The 22,618-nt window shown below is 46.4% G+C and overlaps 1 protein-coding gene across 2 annotated transcripts in view; it reads left to right on the forward strand.

The window, feature by feature from the left end:
* Positions 1-22,198, forward strand: part of CYB5A (cytochrome b5 type A) — a gene marked incomplete at both ends in the record, with an annotated part of 35,239 nt that extends 13,041 nt beyond the window's left edge. Inside the window, 4 exons of one of the 2 annotated variants that reach the window (XM_080714799.1) lie at positions 11,899-12,027; positions 13,709-13,738; positions 20,018-20,052; positions 22,117-22,198. In XM_080714799.1, the coding sequence (XP_080570925.1) occupies positions 11,899-12,027; positions 13,709-13,738; positions 20,018-20,052; positions 22,117-22,198 (276 nt within the window). The remainder of the gene's footprint in view (positions 1-11,898; positions 12,028-13,708; positions 13,739-20,017; positions 20,053-22,116) is intronic. The other variant, XM_080714800.1, reaches the window with a different exon arrangement.
* Positions 22,199-22,618: the final 420 nt, after the last annotated feature.

Genomic DNA, 22,618 nt, shown 5'->3' on the forward strand with positions numbered 1-22,618 from the left:
CACGCAGGCGCTGGCTCCTCTGCAGAGCCGGGATGAACAGGCAGAAAACTGAGATCAACTTTGAGGTCATCACCTTCTGCTGACTTTGAAAAATGAAATCTAGAAGTTATAGGAAACATTTAGAGGATCTAACTTGGGGGGGGTGTGTGCACACCTGTGAGATAGATATTGAACCCAGAGGCATTCTACCTCTGAGCTACACCCCCAGCCCGATTTTATTTCTTATTTGGAAAGAGGGTCTCACTAAGTAGCAGAGGGCTCGCTAAGTTGTCGAGGCTGGCTTTGAACCTGCGACCCTCCTGTCTCAGCCTCCCAAGTACTGGGATTATAAGCGTGCACCACCACGCCCGGTGTCCTAGCCCTGCTTTTTTTTTTTTTTTTTTTTTACTATTTATTTTGAAACAGGGTCTCACCAAGTTGCCGAGGGCCTCACGAAGTTACTGAGGCTGGTGTGAACCTACGATCGATCCTCCTGTCACAGCCTCCCAAGCACTGGGACTACGAGCATGTACTACCACGCCTGGCTGGTTATTTTAAATTTTGTGTGAATTGTTTGTTCTCCAAACTCTTTTGAATTGCTTTTATTTTTAGCTTAACTATTGCAGATAATCTCTTTGCCTTTTTTTTTTTTTTTTTGCCTAGTCATTGTTTTTGGACAGTCTGCATTTTGGGCAATGTTAAGTGTTTGGAATGTAAGATCCTGATTAAAACTCCAGAATTGGCCGACTTCCAGCCCACAGGTAATTACATTTAGGTGGCAGATTTGTGTGTGTGTGTGTGTGTGTGTGTGTGTGTGTGTTTTGCACTTGTTTGCCTTTGTGTAAGCTGTCCCTCAGAGGACAGGACACTTACTTATCTGATGCATATTGCACTACTGGAGTGTAATCTGCTTACACTTTTAGTTTTTTTTTTATACCAACAGCCTTGGAGTCAGTTAGAGCCCTGACACAAAAGTGTGTGCATGTGTGTCTCTTTACCTTTATTAGTCAAGTTCCAGGAGTGTACAGCAAATGATTGAGTTTCTTGAAGTTTAGAGAAAGCAAAAAAGAGTCTCTCCAAAGTCCCAGAAGGGAATTTATGAGGAAACTTTATTTTTAAGAGATATATTTTATATATACTTTGTCCGGAAACATAAGTGGACATTTAATTTGCATTTAAAAAGAGCGAGCTGGGCTTGGTGGCGCACACTTGTCATCCCAGCATTTGGGAGGCTGAGACGGGAGGATCGCGGTTCGTGGACAGCCTCAGCTACTTAGTGAGGGCCTTTACAACTTAGTGAGACCCTGTTTCAAAATAAAGATGAAAAAAATAGGGCTGGGGATGTAGCTCGGAGGTAGAATGACCCTGGGTTCAATCCCCAGTACCACAAAAATAGAATAAAATAAAAAAATAACAGGAGTGAACTAGAAGTCATTGACCTGGCCTGCCGCTTTCCTAACTATCAGCATGGCCTGGGTGTCATTCTGTGTCTCGTCTCTGCCATTTGTACTTTTGGAAGTTGGGTCCTTTTTCTCCAGCCTTGGGAGTTTAAATAAACCATTTGGACTCCACATCTTCCAGCTCAGCCATGTTCTTTGGAGCCTGGCTTGCAATGGCGTCAGCCTTTGCACGGAGCTGGCAGGGGCTGGGCCCCGGGGGGAGATGGGATTGGAGAGGCCCAAGGCTGCTGCTTTGGTGCTGGTTCGGATCAGAGCAGTGGCGATTGCGACAGTGTCGTACCGCCATGGTGCTGCGCTTGACGGCTTTGCCTGATGACAGTGCCCCGTTGCCACGACGCCACGCATGATATAGGTGTCGTTCCACGACAGTGCTGTGCAAACGTGGGAAAGTGCAGCCAGGGTGCCACCCAGCAGGGTGCCACGCCTCCACGGTGGACTACACAGCAGCACTGTGCCATCTTGATGTCGTGTTGCAACAAAGCTGTGTTTTTATTTATTCAGACGTGTCTCTTCCTGACTCCAAGCACGCATGCGCGCTTTGGCTGGTGAACCTTCATTCCAGCTCATGGGCCCCTAGTCCTCATCTGCACCTGTTTGTTCTATCCAAATTCCCGCTACCCCAGAGGCTCCAGGTGTGGTGGTAGTGGTGGTGTTGGTGATGATGATTTGTGGCACCGAGGGTTGAACCCAGGGGCATTCTGTCTCTGGTCTACACCCCATCCCTGTTGTATTTTTTATTTTGAACAGGGCCTTGCTCAGTTTTCCTGTGTGGGCCTTGAACCTGTGAGCCTCCTTTCTCAACCTCCCAAGTCCGAGGGTAACAGACTTTGCTAGACTTTCACGTTGTTGAGTCAACAATCCAAATGGCCTCTTTACATTTCTCTAATTGTTTGGTCTGTGTTAAGATAAAGTTGCCTTGACTTGGGTTTGAGTTTCTAGAGACTATGTTTGATCATGTCTTTTATGTACTGAAGCACTTTGGTATGGCGCCTGGCAGGCAGTATATCTTGGCTAAATAATTGATGTAGGAGTTCTGCCTAGAGGAACCTCCAGTAACTGTGTTAAACAAGATAGAAGTCTGTCTGTTATTAAGAAGGTGGCTTGGTGGCCCACAGCCATGTTCCTCAGACCTGGAGGAGGCTCCCTGTCTGGCCCCCTTCTTAGCCACCTGGGGGCATGGCCCTCATTTTTATGTTCAAGGGCGACATCCCTATTCTGGTAATTCAGTATTGTAGATTTCTGGGTAGGGGACAAGAAATGGTCAAAACAGTTTGCGGACGAGTAGTCAGTGTAGATAGATACGAGGGTTATAAGTGGGTCAAGCAGTGAAGCGAGGAGAGGTGGGTGGCTAGAGCGGTGAACTGGACGAAAAGCTCACTTAGTTTTATTGACTAGAGTTTACATGGGAAAGGCCAGCTAACCTTGGAATTTAAGAGTTGTAACTTGTTTATCCAAAGCCACTAATGAGAATCCGAGGGGTTAAGCACAACCACTGAATGAAAATATTGTTGTGTATCAAGCCAGAGGCTATCTTAATTTATTAAATGATTTGTGGTAAAGAGGAATATAGCTATGAGTATAATCCCCAAAATATACTCATATTTCTTATATGGGTAGAGAGTATGGAACTTTTTTCTTTTCGGTACTAGGGATGGAATCCAGGTGCATTCTACCTCTGAGCTACAGCCCAGCTATATTTTTTTTCTTTATTTTGAAACAGGGTTTCACTAAGTTGCAAAGGGCCTCACTAAGTAGCTGAGGCTGGCTGTGAACTGTGATCCTCCCATCCCAGCCTCCTGAATGCTGGGATTACAAGCGTGTGCTACCACGCCCAGCTTCTAAGGAACTTTTATGTTGACCATAGAAATGAGCAAAAATGAAGAATGGGCTTAGAGACTGCTTACAGTCAGCAGCTTCTCAGTAAATGGTAACTGCAGGCTGCAGTTTTTTCATTTAAAGTGACTTTGATTTTGCTAGCAACATCTTCTATGTCCTTGAGATTATTGCCTTCATATTAAGAATTTATTTTTGTTGAAATCATCTATATTAGCATATCTAAATTTATTTTTTCTTGCTAATTTTTATAATCCACTTTAAGTACCTACTATTAAAATGGAAATGGGATTTTCCTGCAGTTTTAAAAATCCTGGATACGATGGGACCTGTAATGATTCATTTATTCCTTTATATAATAGCCTCTTAGGCTTTGTTCTAAAAAGGATTTGAGGCATCAATTTTATTCTGTTTTATCATTATTGTTCCCTCTCTGCCCTTTTGTGCTACCAAGGATTGAACCCAGGGGCATTCTACCTCTGGGCTACACCACCAGCCCTACTTTATTTTTTTTAAGGTTTTTTTTTTTTTTTTTCTTTTGGTGGTACTGGGGTTCCTGGAAGCCCTTCGACCTCTGGGCTACACTCCCAGACCTATTTTTACATTTTTATTTGGAAACAGGGTCTCCTAAGCCAGCGCACGCGGCTGGCTTCGAACCCACGTGATCGTCCTGTCTCTGCCTCCCAAGCTGGGGGATTACAAGCCTGCGCCACCACGCCCGGCCTTTTTTTTAAGTTTTGAAACAGGTTCTTGCTAAGTTACTGAGGTTGACCGTGAACCTTTGATCCTCCTGTCTTACCATCCTAAGCACTGATATTACAGGATCACACCACCACGCCCAGCCTCATTATTAGCCTCCTAACATACAAAAGTAACCCCATGATCATCTCTTTTTTTTCCCTGTACTTTTCTGCAGCCACCACATAATATATTTTTACTGCTGTGCTCTTGTAGAGTGTTTTCTGCTATTTGCTGCTGCTACTTTTCTTCTTCTGTGTAAGGGAAATCAGACCCTTAGCTGCATTTGAAAAAAGTTGTATGCTGTGTGCTGTCTGTTCACTTCTAGGTCTTACTGGAGTAGAGACCACCCTGGGTTGACCATTAGGTGCGGGCCAAGTTCTTTCTCCGATGGCCTGGTGTAAGCCATTGAGCTTCATAGTAGTATAGGCCACGTGGTTTCTCAGTGAGATTCTTAGAACTTAGTTATGAAGGGTGCTTATCATCTGGTCCCGGAGGAGGCTGTACATGGCTAGCTAACCCTGATCACCTTGGCATCTCACCTGCAGGAAGTAATCCCAGGTGCAGGGGGACCCCACCCATTTTAAGTGCTTTTCATGTTTAAGCAAATTCTTTTTTTGGTGGTACTGGAAGCCTTCTATCTCTGGGGTACACTCCCAGACCTATTTTACACTTTTTTTCTTTTTGGAAATAGGATCTCTTAAGCCAGGGTGGCTGTGCTATCCTCCTGTCTCCACCTCCCAACCATGGGGATTACAAGCGTGTGCCACCACGCCCGGCTAAGCAAATTCTTACCACTGGAAAGAGATGGGGCAGGTGGGGTCATGACTCACTTTGTAGGTGAACTGATAAATTGGTCATAGTTAAGTCTGCTGATTTTTGATGGCAGGTAACAGTGTCTAGTTGAAAATGTTGGTTACTATTAATAAAAGATGAAATGGGCTCCTGGGCTACTTTCTGTTTGTTAGCATAGTCCAAAGGTTTGTAAATAATGCTTTGTTCATTTTGGATATTTATTGCCTGGTGAAGAACAATTTCCCAATTTCTGTGTATTTTTTTCCCTTTGTAAGAGCTCTTAGGTTTCTTGGGAACCTAAGGGTATACCTTCAGGTCACTGAGCACTCACAGAACCAGTGCATGCCATTATTTAGGAGGACACTTTATTTCCTGTCTTATTTGTATTACTCTCATTACTAAATGCATTGGTAGACCTTGACTTTGATAAATCCTCAAGTTTACAAGTACAATTACAACTGTATTTCTCATGTTAAAGTGTGACCAAAAAGGTTAAGAGACCGTAGATTGTAAAACAAGGACGAAAGCCATAAAACCCTTCATTTACATTAAACAAATGTAAGCAAAATAAACTGTACCATGCAAGCCTTCATTGCATTGTACAGGCAAGAACTTCCTACCTCTCCCTGGGAGAGAATTGGCAAGATGCTAAAACAGGTCTGGCTTGATCCTCAGCTGTGCTGTAGGCCCAGAGGAGCTGCTGGGTTCTTGGCCCCCGGCTCCTTGCAGATGGCCTCTCCTTGGGATGAGTCAGCAAGAAAAGCTTTGCTTTTTCTTCCAGAGTAGTTTGGTTCATGCCGAACTCTTGCTGGAGATGCATTGTGCAGCATGGTAACTCTTGTTAATAACACTGTACCTGAACATGGCTAGGAGAGTAGATCTTAAATATTTTCCCTACAAAAAATAACCAGGAAGTACACAGGGTGCTGGCTAGGTTAACTAGCTTGAAAGCATCATTTTGCAATGTGTGTGTGTCTTCGAAACACATATATACCACAATATGTATAGTTTTTGTTAGTCAATCATCTTAGTAAATCTGGGACAGCTTTTTGAAGACTAGAAAAGAGGAGGAGACCAGACTCATCAGCTGCTGCAGGTGACACCGGAGAGCCGTGTGCCACCCTTGGGAGCTGCGTGCTCGCCCGTGCCTGCCCCTCGGGACTTCGTTCAGTCATGCCTCAGTGGCGGGCCGGGCACTCCATCTTTAAGACCCATTGGGCCGTTCAGGGGTGGTCAAAACTGGGAGGCCACATCAACACAGGCCAGGGCTTTATTTTTCTGTCATTTCTTTTACTACATATGAATCACGTGTATCTTTAGGACCAGTCACATTGATTTTTATGTGCTTTCTTTTTTTAAACTGGTGCACTGCAGTCATGCATCTTAATGGAGTACAAGGTAGTGGAGGCATACCTGCACACATCGCTCATGTAGCCCTTCCCCAACTGCTACCCGATTCCCTTCTTCCTCCCTTCTCCTCATGTTTGACCTAGTGATTGACTTTGATATGTTTGTGAATGCATTTTCTTTTGTGTCACATAATGGCTTGCACAGAAAATGTTACGGTGAAATATGTTGCAGTGTTTGAGGGGAGAAATAATTCCCCCAACACAACCACACAAAGATAAAAAGCGCAGGTTCTTGTCCTGAGCTAAGGATAAGTATACATAGCTCGGACACTTGCTGAAGATTTAAAAAGATAGAAATACAGAAGACAGTTTAAGCCCCATACCATTCACAAATGGTATGGGGGGGGGCGACTCAAGTGAATACACCAAAAGACCCCCACATGCTGAGTGGCAGGTCCTTTGATATGTAGATATGCTGCCTTATCAGTAGCCCAGTTTTCTACTGTCTCCATCCCAGCTGGATCCACCCGCGCCCCTCGAGGCAGGGGGGCAGCCCTGTCTCAGGGCACAGACCTCCATACCTTTTGTTACCCTCCCAAGATGTGTTAAGTTGCTTCTCTGGGATCTGGGATTTCCTCCCATCCTTGAGACAGTTTGTCTTTCTTTAGAAATGTAAAGAACCCTTTCCCCTGGCTCCTGGCTTTCTTTACTTCTCTTTAGAAATGTAAAAAGGCCCTTCTTCCTGACACTCCTGGCTTTGTTTAGTACAAAGATATATTTTCAAAATTGGAATTCTTTCCCAATACTGGTACATTAATACATTTTGAAAGCTCTTCCTGGTACAGAACAGACAGTCACCTATTTTGATTAAGTTAAGTAGGAAATCCCATGATCTGGATGGTAAGAACTGTTAGAGTTCAGGGAAGGGAGTGCTGTATAAACTGGTTGGCATGAGAGGAAGTTCAGATCGACTCCTAAGCTGGTTGCATATAATAGTCCTTAAACTTATGTGTAAAAGACCTGTGTTTATCTCGTTCATTTATCCAACAAAAACTTACAGACATGGAAGTCAGGCGTGGTGGCGCACATTTGTAATCCCAGCATTTGGGGGGCTGAGACAGGAGGATCACGGTTTGCGGCCAGCCTCAGCTACTTAGGGAGGCCTTTTGCAACTCAGTGAGACCCTGTTTCAAAATAAAGATTAAAAAATAGGCATGGGGGTCTTGCTCGGAGATAGAATGCCCCTGGGTTCCATCCCCAGCACCGAAAACAAAACAAAACAAAAAAAAACCTTACAGATAATGAAACAGTGGTGAACAGGTCAAATCAGAATCTCTGTCCCCATCAATCTTACAAAGAAATTAATGGGAAATCTGACTTCAGGCAGAAATAAGTGCTGGAAGGAAGATGGAGTGTGTCGGGGTAGAGATGCGATACAGGGCCTAGGAAGGCCGCTCGGGGTGGGGGTCTGGGGACGGCTCTGGAAAGTTGCCACTGGAACAGAGCGCAGGCGAGGTGGTCGGGCAAAGGTCTGGGAGCTGAGCACCGCAGCTGAGAGGCTTCTGAGATGCAGAACGGGTCTGGCAAGTTTGAGGTCTGGCCACCACAGCCATGCCAGCGCTGAGGGCTGGAGCACGCGGCGAGGGACGAGCCCGCCCTCGCCTCTCGCACGTGTCCGCCTCGCCTTCCACATTCCCACTGTACGTTCTCCCCGCCAAGCCTCCAGTTTTCTACCCACCCTAGACCGTTCCTTCAGCATCTCTTTCCTCGACGCCCATGGTCATCTTCTAAATGTCCTCGTGGCCACCGGGGAGCTGCTTGGAGGACGGGGGAGGCAGGAGACCTTGGGCCGCTGTCCTTGTGGAGTGAGGCGGCCTGATGTGGCTGTGGGAAGGGAGAGAGGTTTGAAGGTGGCCAACTGGAGCCAGAGGAGTGAAGGAGATCTGACTTTTAGTTCTGTGGTCCCAGCACCTGGGAGCACTGCTTCATCAGCTCCATCTCACACCTGTCACACCTCCGCATCTCACCTATCTCACGCTCACCTCGCCATCCTGCTCTGTCCCTCACGCCTGTTGACACATCCGCGGCCTGGGATGCTCTTGTCTCACCCTAAATTGCCGGCATTTCTAGCCTAGCTTGCTGCAATGGACTCAGAGAAGGAGTCTTCCAACATGTCTGCCATCATTCTGATGACTGGGTTATATGGATATTTTTTGCAGTATTGGGAATGAAACTCACTGGTATTCGACCTCCGAGCTACACCCTCAGCCCTATATTTTATGCTTTATTTGGGAACAGGGTTTCACTGAGTTGCAAAGGGCCTCACTAAGCAGCTGAGGCTGGCTGCAAACCTGCGATCCTCCTGTCTCAGCCTCCCAAGTACTGGGATTACAGGTGTGCACCACCATGTGAAGTTTATGACTGGGTTATATTTTAAATGAAGTCTGATTTCCCCTTCCTCTTTAGGTCCTTGCAGTGACTTTCCATTGCTCTGAGGGCTAAAGTAGAAATCCTCAAGAGATCCGGAAGCGCTGTGTGGCCTGAACTGGCCCTCCCAGCCCGCCGTCCTCCCTCTGGGCCTGCGGTGGGCCTCTTTCCTGTTCTGGACCTCAGGAGCCTGCACTGCCATGACCTCTGGCTTCTCTCCTGCAGCCAGCCCTGCCTCCTGCTGCTCCGCAGGGCTCTCCTGACCCCCAGTGCTGGTAACACCCCCTTATCAGGTTCTTTATGGTCCTTTATCATTCCAGAACAGGCGCGTCCACGTGCAGTCATGCCGTGGACTGTGCCCGGGCCATCTTGGCTCACCGCTGTGTCTGGCCCGTGGAGACACTCGACTTGTACTAGTGGAGTGAGTTCACTTGAGCACAAAAGCAGAAAACGAAGTCTTCCTTAGGCAAAACAGAAGACTGTGTTGGAGGCCTGCGCAGGGGAGATGGCCCCAGTCTGCCCCTCGCCTCCTCTCCCTGCCTTCCGTGGGATGGGCGGAGGCGCAGTGAGGAGGCTCTTTGGGGGGCAGACTTCGCATCCGATGTCCCCAGGCAGATGACGTCGGGCAGAGCCGTCACTGCTATTTGGCTTCAACTCTGATTGATCTAACCTTCTTTCTTACTTCCACCCTGGGCTTTTCCTCACATCTCTATGAAAATCATCAGAGTTTCATGTACCCATGACTCTTCCATTTCCCTCTTTCAGTCGCACTGTTAGCTGGGCGTGGTGGCACACACGTCTGCAATCCCAACTCTTGGGAGGCCGAGATAGGAGAATCGCAGGTTCAAGGCTAGCCTCAGCAACTATCTCAAAATAAAAAAAAAGGCTGGGTGTGGTGGTACATGCTTGTAATCCCAGCGTTTGGGAGGCTGAGACAGGAGGATTGTGGTTGGCGGACAGCCTCAGCTACTACTCAGTGAGGCCCTTTGCAACTCAGTGAGACCTTGTTTCAAAAATAAAGAATAAAAAAATCAGGCTGGGAGTATAGGTTGGAGGTAGAATGCCCCTGGGTTTCATCCCCAGTACTGCAAAAAAAAAAAAAAAAAAAAAAAAGCTCAAATTAACAAGCGTGTGCCACCACACCCAGCTGTAAAAAGTATTTAAGTGTTAGCTTATTCAGTATTATTTCTTAAGTAGTTTTTATTTATTACTTTAAAATTTTCTGCATCCGTGGTCATTGTAACCCAAGATGTCTCTCTCTCCCTCTCTCTCTCTATTTTTCCTTATAAAACCACCTCTCAGATGGTCTGGGTAGGTCAAATCAGAGGCAGCCTTACACTCCTGTGCCCTCGTTTCCACTCTTGGTCAGAGATTAAGGTGAGGGGTGACTCCTTGCACTTCCGTGGAGGGTGAGGCCGTTGTGTAATAGGAAATGGAATGCGCGCTTTCTGCACTTTAGCACGTTCAAAATCAGGAGCCTGGATGCTGAAGACCTGTCTGACTTTACGGTGGTAAAAGGCCGGGCGATGCTTTTCACCTTGTTTGAGAAGGTGGCGGGCTAGTCCTGGAACACGTGGCCGGCTGAGCGCATGAGAACCACCACGCACGGGCATAGCCCAAGTTCAGCTGTCACACGAGGAGCGCCTGTGGCTGCTGGGTATCACGGGCACCCCAGAACCTCCCTCGGGCCACTTCTCTGCGCCTTCTCTACAGTGCTCCAGAGTTAACAAAGCCGCACCCTCTGCCCTGCCTAGGAGATCGTTCGAAATCTCAGGTGGGCCTGGAGTGGCCGGTCAGCAGCCTGCAGCGCCAGGGTCCTAGTCACAGTGGGCATCCGATGACGGACGTGCCCCAGGGGATGCCTGTCCGCGCGATGTGACATTGTGAGGCCTGGGGAAAGGTACTCCCTGACACTGGACAACATTTAATAAGAGTATCGGTACTCTTCAGTCTGCGGGTGATGTATGCCAGTCATGTATTAACAAAACCATGAGCTCAAGACCATTGTCCTCCTGAGCTCACACGGTGAGGAGTGACCAGGAGGCAGCACTGCCTCTGCCAGCAGCTTCATCTGCCTTAATCGAATGCAGTACGTAAGGTAATGCACGGCTTTGTTTAAAACATGACTCACATGTATACGTGCATGTTTATCCAGCTTCCCCGGCGTGGCGAGATGGTGGGCGATTCTATTTCCTTCGTTGCGCTTTCCGGATTTCCTACAATGTCGGTGGAAGACTTTTACGAAGAGGAAAGAGCAGATTTCTGTAACACTAGATATGTGTTGAAATAAAGTAGGAGAAAGGGCAGGTTTCAAAATGAGTAATTGACCACCTTTCTACCATGACAGTGCTGTTTACTACTGGGAGACACAGGAGCGGACGCGGCCAGCTCTGCACAGGAGCTTCTTGGCCACTCTGTGTCCCACACTCAGGGCCAGGGAGTGTTTGATCAAAGTTAATACTCAAGCTCATATTTAAGATTTTTTTCCTACAAAGTGTTAGGATGATTGACCAAGTGCCATTTTCTTTTTTCCTGCCTGAGAATTCCTTTCCTAGCCTGAGAAGCTCTTTACCTATGTCCAAAGACCGGCCTCTTTGTGAATCATCTTGGAGGATTTTATCCCCCTTGCTGTATGGCCAGCATCCTTTGTTTACTAGCCAAATCACACAGAGGCTCCTCCTAGCCGTCCAGTACAGGATTGTCCTCTTCCCCTTTGGGCGCCGTGGACTCCACTCGGCATCATACCCTCATGGCAGCATCCTGGGGCAGTTACCAGCTTTTGTTTGCTCCTCACTAGAAGGCTCTGTCTGGGCACAGCCTCACCCGCCCATCCAGCAAGCCGGGCCGCTGTGTCGCAGGCATGCTGCGGCTCCCACGGGGGAACTAACTTGCTCACCACCCCCTTGCCACTTGTCTTCTCAGACCAAGGCCATGCCGAGGTCCAGGGAAGTCCCAGGTGACAACTGGAGTCTCAAGTGAAGGACTCAAGAAGTCCATCGGGCTGGGTGAAGGGGAGCAGCTTGGGGAACTGTATAGAAGAGCAAAGCAGACCTTGCCGTGTTCTTAAGAACATCCTGCCTGGCCCGCTCCCATGCACACGGATAGCACGTGGGACGACGTCACAGGGGAGGTGGGCCCTACACTCTCAGAGGAGACCGAGCGCAGAGGGTGGCTCGCTAACCCGCAGCCCGGACGGCGCAGTCACCCACTGCCGCCTGGGACTTCTCGGGGCCTCTTTGGCACATCGGCTGGACACTTCCTTTTAGCTTATTTGCCTGAAGAAGCACTAATTTACCTTCTCCCTGTCTTCTCAACAGCACCCTGGTGGGGAAGAGGTCTTAAGGGAACAAGCCGGGGGTGATGCTACGGAGAACTTTGAGGATGTCGGGCACTCGACTGATGCTAGAGAGCTCTCTAAGTCGTACATCATCGGGGAGCTCCATCCAGTAAGTCCTTTCAGGGTGGGCTTTCCCGATTTCTCCGATTTCTCTCCAAGGCCACCGGTGACCTCACCTGCCTAACTCTAGATTTGTAGTTACATGAACCTTAAAAGGACTAAAGCACACGCGTGCGCGCACGTGTGCATGCGCGCGCACACACACACACACACACACACACACGCACGCGCTCCTCTTGATTTTGGAGCACCATTTTTTAACTAAATAAATTGGCCTGAAATTTCTTTATATCCCATTAGTTATATTTTTCTCAGGCTTAAAGTCTGACTTAAAGTCAGAATGCCCTGGCCTCAAAGCCCTGCCCAGGGGCTGCACCTCTTAGTCTTGAGAAGTCCGCAGAGCAGCCAATTATAAAACGTGGGAGTATCAACTCAGCATGTCTTTCCTTTCTGGGGATGGAATCCAGGGGCATTCAGCCACCAAGATACACCCCCTGCCCTATTTTTTTATTATTTATTTTGAAACAGGGTCTCACAAAGTTGCAGGGGGCCTCACTAAGTAGCTGAGGCTGTCTGCGAACTGTGATCCTCTGGTCTCAGCCTCCTGAATGCTGGGATTACAGGCATGCACCACCACACCCAGCTTCCTTTTATGTTTTGTATTTTACGCTTAAGAACCCTTAAGGGCTGAGCGTGGTGGCACACACCTGTAATCCCAGTACTTGGGAGGCGGAGACAGGAGGACCAGATGTTTTTGTTCAGTCTTAGCAACTTAGTGAGGCCCTCCACAACTTGGTGAGACATTGTTTTGAAATAAATAATAAAATAAGGCTGGAGCTGGGTGTGGTGGCACATGCTTGTAATCCCAGCATTTGGGAGGCTGAGACAGGAGGATCATGGTTCAAGGACAGCCTCAGTTACTTAGTGAGGCCCTTTGCAACTCAATGAGACCCTGTTTCAAAATAAAGAATTAAAAAAATAGGGCTGGGGGGGTATAGCTCATAGGAAAAATGCTCTTGGGTTTCATCCCCAGTACTGCAAAAAAAAAAAAAAAAAGATAATAATAAATAAAGTAAGGCTGGGAGTGTAGCTCAGGTAGAGTCCTCTGTGGTCAATTCCCAGTACCACACACACACACAAAGGAACCCTTAGCTGCAGGCATGACCACAGTGTTTCTGCTTCCGCAGCCTCCCGGTTGACCGGTTGTCAGTCTAGACACCTTCTGCTTGTGACAGATGGCCTCAGCCAGAGGTTTAAATAGCTCATGAGCTGACTGTTGGGAGGTCCCAGGGAGTCACTGAGGATGTCACACAAATGCAGGGTAGATACACACCTTCAGAGGAATTTGAGAGGAAAGAAGGGAAGAGTTAGGTCTTTCTTCAGCTGCTCCCTGAGTTAAAGATCACAATCCGGGTGCAGTAAGTGTCTGTACACGGCATCGGCGGACCGTCACAGGATGCCTTCTAAACTGAGCTCCAGATGGAAACAGCTCCTGGCGCTCAGTCTCCTGCTCCTTTTAGCTGTCAAGCCAGGTGGAACAGACTTGATATTGAACGGTCAATGCTGAACCCCAAAAGCTAGTTACTGAATGGTAATTAAAAAACAAAGATCTTGGTAAAAGCAAGCAGGCACTTTGGGAATGCTACTTTTTGTAGATGTTTTAGTATTCCTCACTGTTTCCTATTTACTTATTTCTAATTGCTTTATTTTTTGTTTGTTTCGTTTTGCAGGACGACAGAGCAAAGATAGCCAAGCCTTCGGTAAGTGTGGTCCTCTCTACCGTGTCCACCAGTGGATGGAGACATGGCATTGTATTTAGTATCTATCAGCCTGAGGGCAAAGGTCTTTCACTTAACTTTCTCAGGCTTGCACCAGTCTTGTCTAGATAAGGTTAGTGTGGACCAGTCTGTATATTTTGTGAGGAGAACTTATGTATTTATTTTTGTACAACTATCAATAATTAAGTTACGCACGTGTGTGTGTGTGTGTGTGTGTGTGTGTGTGTGTGTGTGTTGAGGATTGAACCCAGGGGCATTTTACTTCTGAGCTACACCCCCAGCCCTTTTTATTTTTTTATTTTGAAACAGGGTCTCACTAGGTTGCTGAGTCTCACTATATTGCTGAGACTGTCCTCAAACCTGTCTCAGCCTCTCAAGTACTGGAATTTTAGGCATGTGCCACCACACCTGGCATTACTTTTTTAAAAACTAGGACTGTCAATAAATAGCTTTTGAAGCCGGGCATGGTGGCACATGCTTGTAATCCCAGCATTTGGGAGGCTGAGACTGGAGGATTGAGGTTCACAGACAGCCTCAGCTACTTAGTGAGGCCCTTTGCAACTTAGTGAGACCCTGTTTCAAAATAAAGAATATAAAATAGGACTGGGAGGGTAGCTCAGAAATAGAATACTCCTGGGTTCCATCCCCAGTACTGCAAAAAAAAAAAAAAAAGATAGATAGATAGATCCCTTTTGAGGCCTGGGAGTATGGCTCAGTGGCAGAGTGCTTGCCTAATGTACATGAAGCCCTGGGTTCAATACCCAGCACTATAAGGTTTGTTGTTGTTTTTGCTATTGTTGTTAAAATGTGAAAAACCTTATGAAGAGCTGCCATTGGTAAGAAGGAATATACTTCTGATCTGAAAGATTTGATGGAAGCCTTATTTTCAGAGAACGTGAAATCTGATTGCATCGAGGACTTTCAGCTCCATTTCTGAGGGTGCTGCCCATGTCTCCTTCCCTGCGTCTCCGGGGTGTGGGAACTTCACTGTGCACCTGCTCACCAGCCCTCCCTCCAAGCTGACCTCACTGGAATAAACCTGGAATAAGAATCGATGAGAACAGCCAAAGTCCCTGAAAAACAGAGTGGCTTGTGATTAAAAACTGCAGGAGGGAAAACTTTGCTTGGCAGGAGGAGTGATTTTTTTTTTTTTTTTTGCAGTACTGGGGATGGGACCCAGGGGCCTTCTACCTTTGAGCTACACCCCCTAGCCCTATTTTTTATTCTTTATATCAAAACAGGGTCTCATTTAGTTGCAAAGGGCTTCACTAAGTAGCTGAGGCTATCCTCAAACCGTGATCCTCCTGTCTCAGCCTCCCAAATGCTGGGATTACAAGTGTGTTCCACCACGCCTGGTGTCCTGTTGGTTTTATGGAGCCAGTACAAACAGCAGGGCTCCTCTGAGTTTGCAGGAGGAACTGGTGTGCTCATTCCACTAGACGGGATCTTCTCTCCACTCCCCAACACAAAGTAATGAGTTCGGTTGTGTGAGTAGAAAGGTCATGTGTTCCTCACTTCTCAGTACAATGAAGGTCTTCTTGGTACCATGGAGGACCAGGCACTTTTATTGACATTTTTCCCTTTCCCAAGAAAACCTGAAGTTCGAGCTGGGCATGGTGGCTCACACTTGTCATCCCAGCATTTGGGAGGCTGAGATAGGAAGATCGCAGTTCGTGGACAGCCTCAGCTACTTAGTGAGGCTCTTTGCAACTCAGTGAGACCCTGCTTTAAAATAAAGACTAAAAAAATAGAGCTGGGGGTATAGCTTGGAGGTAGAATGCCCCTGGTTCCATCCCCAGTACATTAAAAAACAAAAATCTTAAGTTCAGTGTTGGTAATAGGACAACTTCAGGAAGATTCAAAGTAGACTTCAGGATGTGGGTGCACGAGCAACAACGGCACAGCTCGGAGCCCTGCTCTTCCAGGCCCATGTTACAGAGCGCTCGCGATCCCAGTGTAAGCCCCGCAGCTGCAGGAGGCAAGGCTTGAAGGGGCTGAAGGGGCTCGCTGCCTGAGCTTCCAGCCATGCAGGGCAGCCTTGGCCCGAGCCGCCGAGCCACAAGCAGGAGGCTCGCACAGGTGCTTAGCCTGCACTCCTCCAGCCGTCCGGGTTCGAAGGCCGGCCTCCTCCCTTTGTTTTCAGGGCACATGCACTCTACCCAATGTGGGACCAGTTGCCTGTTACTATTTACTTTTTTCGGTTGGTGCCTAGTTTTCTATTTTAACTTGCCAGTCACTTTGCTTCTTGGAATATTTGGGGGACAGAGCACGTTTCCAAGCTAAATTCTGGGAATCGGGCTTTCAACATCAAAGAAAGTATTCCTGACAACATTGCGTGAGGGCGAGCAGCTCTGTTAAAACGCTTGGCAGTACTTCATTTCAACCTGGCAGTCGAAGTCTGATCGGCTTGCTGCGCTTACAAGATCTTCCTTTAGTCTTAAGAAGCACGCTCACTTTTTTTTTTCCTTTTAAATTTTTTATTGGTGCATTATATTCAAACATCATATTGGGGTAAAAAATTTGTGTGTACAAACATGTACACATCGCTGATTTAACCCCTACCCAATTCCCACCCCATTCCCTCCCCGTCCGTCCTTCCCTTGCTTGGCTTAGTGGTTGACTTCCATATGTTTAAGTACATTGTGTGTTTTAGAGATTTTCCTCTTCCCCCCTCCTTTCTCCTCCTTTAGGTTGTCTTGTTTGCTCCTCTATAGGATTTCCTTTTTCATCTAGAGTTCCTCCTATGACCCATTTCTCCCTAGCTCTCACATATTAGGGAAAGCATCTGATTTCTTATCTTTTGTGACTTGACTAATCTCACTTAGCATAATGCCCTCCAGTCCCATCCATTTCCCTGAAAATGATGTAATTGAGGTTTTATTAATGGCTGAGTAAAATTCCATTGTGTACATATCCCACAGTTTTGTAATCCATTCATCTGTTGATGGACATCTTGGCTGGTTCCATAGTTTGGCTATGGTGAATTGGGCAGCTATGAACATAGATACACATGCATTAGTTTGGTAGTTTAGCTTCCTATCTTTTGGGTAGATACCCAGAAGTGGTATTGCTGGATCAAATGGTAGATTTGTTCCCATTCTTCTGAGGATTCTCCATACTGTTTTCCAAAGTGCTTGCACTAATTTGCACTCCCACCAACAATGTCTTAGAGTTGCACGCTCACTTTTTAAAGTAGACATGTTGACTGTCTTCAGGGATTTTACAGATGGACCAGCTTTGGAGTATTAAACAACAAACACACTAACAAAAAAAAAGAATTGAAGTTTTCTTTGCTCCATTGTGATTGGCTTGGATTAGTACAGGAGGACGGGCAAGAAGTGCTTCAGAATGTGGGTGGCATCAGAAACAGTCACTCAGAACCTCGTTTTCCCAAGTGCAGCGAACGAAATGAAAATGTGTGGCCACTTTTCTAGACCTGTCTTCTTGTGCTTTGTTTAGCAGAAGAAAAGGGGGTCTTGCGATATTCTATTTTTACATTTGATTTTATTTTATTGAACCCAGGGGTATTGTACCTCTGAGCTACATTGCTAGCCCTTTTTCTTTTGAAAGAGTCTTGCTAAGTTGTTGAAGCTGACCTCGAACCTGTGATCCTCCTATCTCATCCTCCCAAGCACTGCAATTACTTAGATATTTTTTATTTATGTATGTATAACCGTGCCTTTTTAGACTGGGACATGTACATTTTGGCCTGTATTTTTTTTGTTTACAATGTTGCCTGCTTGGGGCTGGGGATATAGCTTAGGGATGTATATAAGGCCATGGGTTTCATACCAGCAACACCCAGCCCCCAAAGTCACATGCTTAAAATATCTAGTTGAATTTTGGAACAACTATACCAAAGATGATCAGCTTGAACCTGCCCAAAAGAAAGCATGATGTTAAGTTGCCAAACTAAGGTATCCACAGACATAGAAATTAACACATTTTTAATTAAACATGTCTCTCATAGCTGCTTATAGAGAAGGCAGTATTAGCAGTGCCCTTCCTTGGTTATAACTTTCAGAGTACTGTTGCACGCATTGTGATTTGGCTTCACAGTGTCCCATGATAGCCACACACCTGCCAAGGACAGTACACGGCGAAGCTCGGTGGAGCCTCGGTCCTAAGGCGCATGGAGGCTAGCTCCCGTCTCCTGCCTTTGCAGTCTCTTAGGCTCCCGAAGGTCTGGACTTCCCATGAAGGTACTAGTCTGTCGGTATTCCAAGGGAGAAAGCCTTCCGACTAAGGAATGAGCTGAGTTAGATGGAGTCTGGTGGCTCTGGGATGACTCAGATTTGCAAAGATTGTTGGGCTTTGCATGTGTTTATATGGAACTTACCGTACTTTATGTTGATTTACATGGCATCTATAAGTCATTATACGTGATTTATACCAGTGTAAAAGTGAACCTTTTTTTACTCCGGGGGCTGGAAAGACAGGTGGCAGAAAGCATCCTGGGTTATAGAGCCAAGAAGTTAATAAACAATCAAAAAAGTTATGATCTTTTCTTTCTTTTTTCCTTTTTTCTTTTTTTAAAAAATATTTAAAAGTCCTGGGGGTGGAATCCAGAGGCTTTCTACCTCCGGGCTATACTCCCAGACCTATTTTTTATATTTTATTTGGAAACAGGGTCTCACTAAGTTGCCGAGAGCCTCACTAAGTAGCTGGGGCTGGCCTGTACAATCCTCCTGTCTCAGCCTCCCAAGCATGCAGGTTACAAGCGTGCGCCACCACGCCCGGCATATGATTATTTCTTAAAGTTCTACTCCTTAGAGAATCCTGTGGCTGGTAAGCAGGGATGATGTGCCAGCAGCATCCTGACATAGGGCAGAGTTTCATCTCTGAGTGGAATTTTAACATCAGCACTCAGGGCAGCTGAGAAGGCAGAGGAGGGAGCGATCACAGAGCTGGGACCACATTGGGCCAAGTGGCCATGCTGGTGCCCAGAACAGCACAGGCATGGGCGTTCACGTTTGCCTTCTGGTCCCTGCTGCATGCCTGACTGTCCAGAGTCACAGTAATGTTCACCTGCAGGGAGCTTGTTGGTGTCAGAACTCAGCATGTCTTTCCTCTAACAGCTAAGTCACATTATGTTGTTTGCATGTTTTTATTATTTCTAGAGCTCTTTTGTTAATTTCATTAATATATACAGAATTTGAAGAATAATTGTGCAGTCGTTGTGAATACTTTCTACGGATGCTAAGATTTAAAATCGCTTGGGTAGATAATAAACGTAAAGCTTTCTTTTTTAAATGACTAATGTTTTTCCCCCTGTCCTGTCAGGAATCTTAAAGGCGATGTTTTCAAGGTTGGTCGGCCGCTTCACTGCTTTGCTTGAGCTTCCCCGGAAGGCTCCTGCCTTTCCCTGGGAGGTCGCTTCATGCGCTTTGCAGAGTGTCGCCTGCCTCCCGCACATCGCCAGTGGCTGGGCTCATGCTTCTTTATCTCTGCTGCTAGAAACCGCAGGCCCAGGGCCCTTGATGGAGCCGCCTCGTTCCCGGCTACTTCTGTTTGAAGCACTAACACTTTTGCTGTGTGGAATATTAAAATAACGCTTTTAACATGACCTCAAGCCCAGGGAAGTTCACACATCACCGAGTCTTGTTTTTTCAGCCATTTGGGGAAGTATGCATTTCTCTCCGAAAGTGCTGACTGACTTGAGGTCAGGCAGAGCAGTCCCGAAGCCATCAGGGGTCCTGATAGTACTGTCTAGTTAAAGTTTAAGGGCGCTCAGGAGCGGTGATGTAGAGGTTAGAACTTGCAGTGACAGGTCTTGTTTTTATTTTTTTATTTTTTACTTTTTGGTTTAATGTAACCTTTCTGTCCAATCAGATTTGAATGAAATAATTTACATTTTTTATGGAACATGTCCTGCTCTGGAAGAACTGAACTACCCTTCCTAAAGACAATGATTAGGCTGCATCTATGTTCCTGTGTATCTGTTTCAGTTTCTGTGTCCAAAAGGCTTTAGATGCCTGTTGTGTGCAGGATATTCTATGTAGAGTGTGGGTTTTTAACATTCCCAAATTATCAAGATTTATGTTCTTGCTTATATATAGATAATTCTTAAAATTTTGAAATCTGGATAAAAGGTGAAATGAGGCACTTTAGTAAAGAGGGTTATGCTGTAACCTTCTGTTTGAACACGGTTTAAGGATGATAGAGAATAGAACAGCGTGGCCTTCTTTTGCAGCTGATTTGCAGTCAGTGGAGCAGACGTCTGGACGTTCCCTTAACTTTGCTTTTTCTCTCGTGTTTCAGGAAACACTTATTACGACTGTTGAGTCCAGCTCCAGGTACGTGGCAGTTTCCTTTCAAGGCTGTGTTGGGCTGGACCAGCGCCTCCCCATCTGACCCTCTGTACCCGACTCCTGACTCCTGCGCTTCCTCTCGGTTCTCACCCCCAGGTCTTGTCCCCCGAGCACCCAGGTGGTTCAGGGCTCCCCATCCTAAACTGTCAGCCCTCCCAGTGCCCAGACCTCGCCCTCTGGCTGCATCTGCCCAAGGAACATACAGAGCAGAGCCAATCACATCTCCCTTTCTCCTTGGCAGCCTTCGGGGATCGGCCCCGTGGCCACTGACCAGGCCACTGGTTCCTTTCCGCCCACCCTCTTTGCTATCAGTAAGCTTCTTCAGCCGCAGTGATTACGTTTCCCCCTCAGCAGGGCTCTGTTTTCCCTTGTCACTGAGTTGGCCCTAAAGTTACACTCAGTAATCCAAGTACAGTGTGACTCACTTGTTATAGAGACCAGATTTCCTTATTTCAGCCCAAGCTCAAGTTAACATGTTGGCAGCTCTACCATCGCTTATATAATAGCCTGTGTGTGTGTGTGTGTGTGTGTGTGTGTGTGTGTGTGTGTGTTACCGGGGATGGAACCCAGGGGCAGTCTACCTCTGAGCTACATCCCCAGCCCTACTTTTTATTTTTTATTTTGAAACAGGGTCTCACTGAGTTGCAGAGGGCCTCACTAAGTAGCTGAGGCTGTCCGCGAACCGTGATCCTCCTGTCTCAGCCTCCCAAATGCTGGGATTACAAGCGTGTGCCACCACACCTGGCCCAGCCTTTTTTTTTTTTTTTTTTAGCCCAAGCTTAAAACTTCACATTTGTATTTCCTCCTGTCATATTTAACTGCCCCAGTCTCTGGAGTTCTAGAATATTTCCTGGTCCCCGCCAACGCTTCTCCTCACTCTTCACTGACACACTGGCTTCTTTCTTGTAATCCTTCTGTACTTTAAAATCTGTATATTGTGCTTGGTCTTTGAATGGGCTAGCACATGAAGAAAATGTTTGTATACATAGTTTATTTATATCCTAAAGACTATATGTTCATTTTTATTTCCTAAGAAATTGAAATCTAATTTGGAGATTCAGATTGAAAGTTTTCCATCATAATTGAGCCCTTCCAAGCTCTAGCCCTGATTTGACCTGCAGTCTATAATTTATAGTTGGCTGAAATTTTACGCTGCACAATGTAGACTGGGCCTTCTTGTGAATTTAGGCCTGTAGGCCACTGACTCAGTACTGTGGTCGGGCTGTTTGCTTATAGTTTAAATCCACCAAGCACAGGCGTCAAGATTAGATGCTCATAGCGGAATGTCAACGAGGTAGAGCTGTGTAGACGTAGCAACCTTGGTTCTCATGCAGGTTCAGAATCCTTCACCCTGGGGCTCAGAGGACATGATCTGCCTTGGCTGGAGAGCTGGGTGACAGCTCACCCAGACTAAAAACCTTGGTCTTCCCATTCTCAACACAGTGCCACTTTTATTTTAATTAATTAACTAATTAATTAATTGGTGGTACTGGGGTTTCTGGAAACCCTTCTACCGCCGGGCTATACTCCCAGACCTATTTTAGATTTTTATTTGGAAACAGGGTCTCTTAAGCCAGCGAGGCTGACTTTGAACCTGCGTGATCCTCCTGTCTCCGCCTCCTAAGCATGGGGATATACATAGTGCCATTTTTAATGCTTAATTAACATATGTGATAAAATGTCAGGGATCTTCCCTTGTGGTCCCTTGTCATTCATACCCCCTCGCTTAGGTCCATCAGCAAGGCACTGTTCCCGAGTTGGTTGGGAGAAGGGCTAGCAGCTCTCTGCTGGGAGAGGGGTTAGCAGCTATCTCTGCAAAGTTTTATGGATTCGGATGGAAGCCGAGCAGGAAAGAGCAGTTGCCAGCATTCCAGGACACGCATTGCACGCACATTGTTTTTAGCAAAGCTGAGTTGTCTTTTTAGCCAGTTTGGTTGCAGAAGTAAAAACAAACAAACAAACACAAACAAAAATAAAAACCTGGCGGTAGCTCTGCATCCCCTGCGTTGACTGTCGTGCAAGCTCATTGCCAACCCTGTGTCTTTCTAGTTGGTGGACCAACTGGGTGATCCCAGCCGTCTCCGCCCTGGCCGTGGCCCTGATGTACCGCCTCTACATGGCAGAAGATTGACTGCTTTCCAGAAGCCGCGGGAAGAAAAGACACTTTCCACAAGGGAGAAGAGAAGCCAGTGTTAATTACTTCGACTGACAGAAACCTCTTCCTGGAAAAATAATTTTAATATGCCCATTTCTCTTTCTTCCTACATTAGAAACACAACAAAAATGAACTGTTCTTTATACACTTAAACTTTTCAGATGTGCCTTTTTATGCATTAACTTTATTTTGATGGCTCTTCACTACATAATTTACTTGTAAGCATGATCTTTTTAAAATATATCTGGCTTTTAAAATATGCCACCACATTTGCCTGTTTGTTTGGTACACAGTTCTCTTCAGTGTTTTGCGTCTCTATTATCCACAGGATTACTTAACGTGCTAATCATGTAGTTCCTACTCATGTGTCTGGCTGGAGGGAAGGGAACAGCCCTT

This window comes from Muscardinus avellanarius (assembly GCF_963383645.1).
Source record: "Muscardinus avellanarius genome assembly, chromosome: 17".
NCBI lineage: Eukaryota > Metazoa > Chordata > Mammalia > Rodentia > Gliridae > Muscardinus > Muscardinus avellanarius.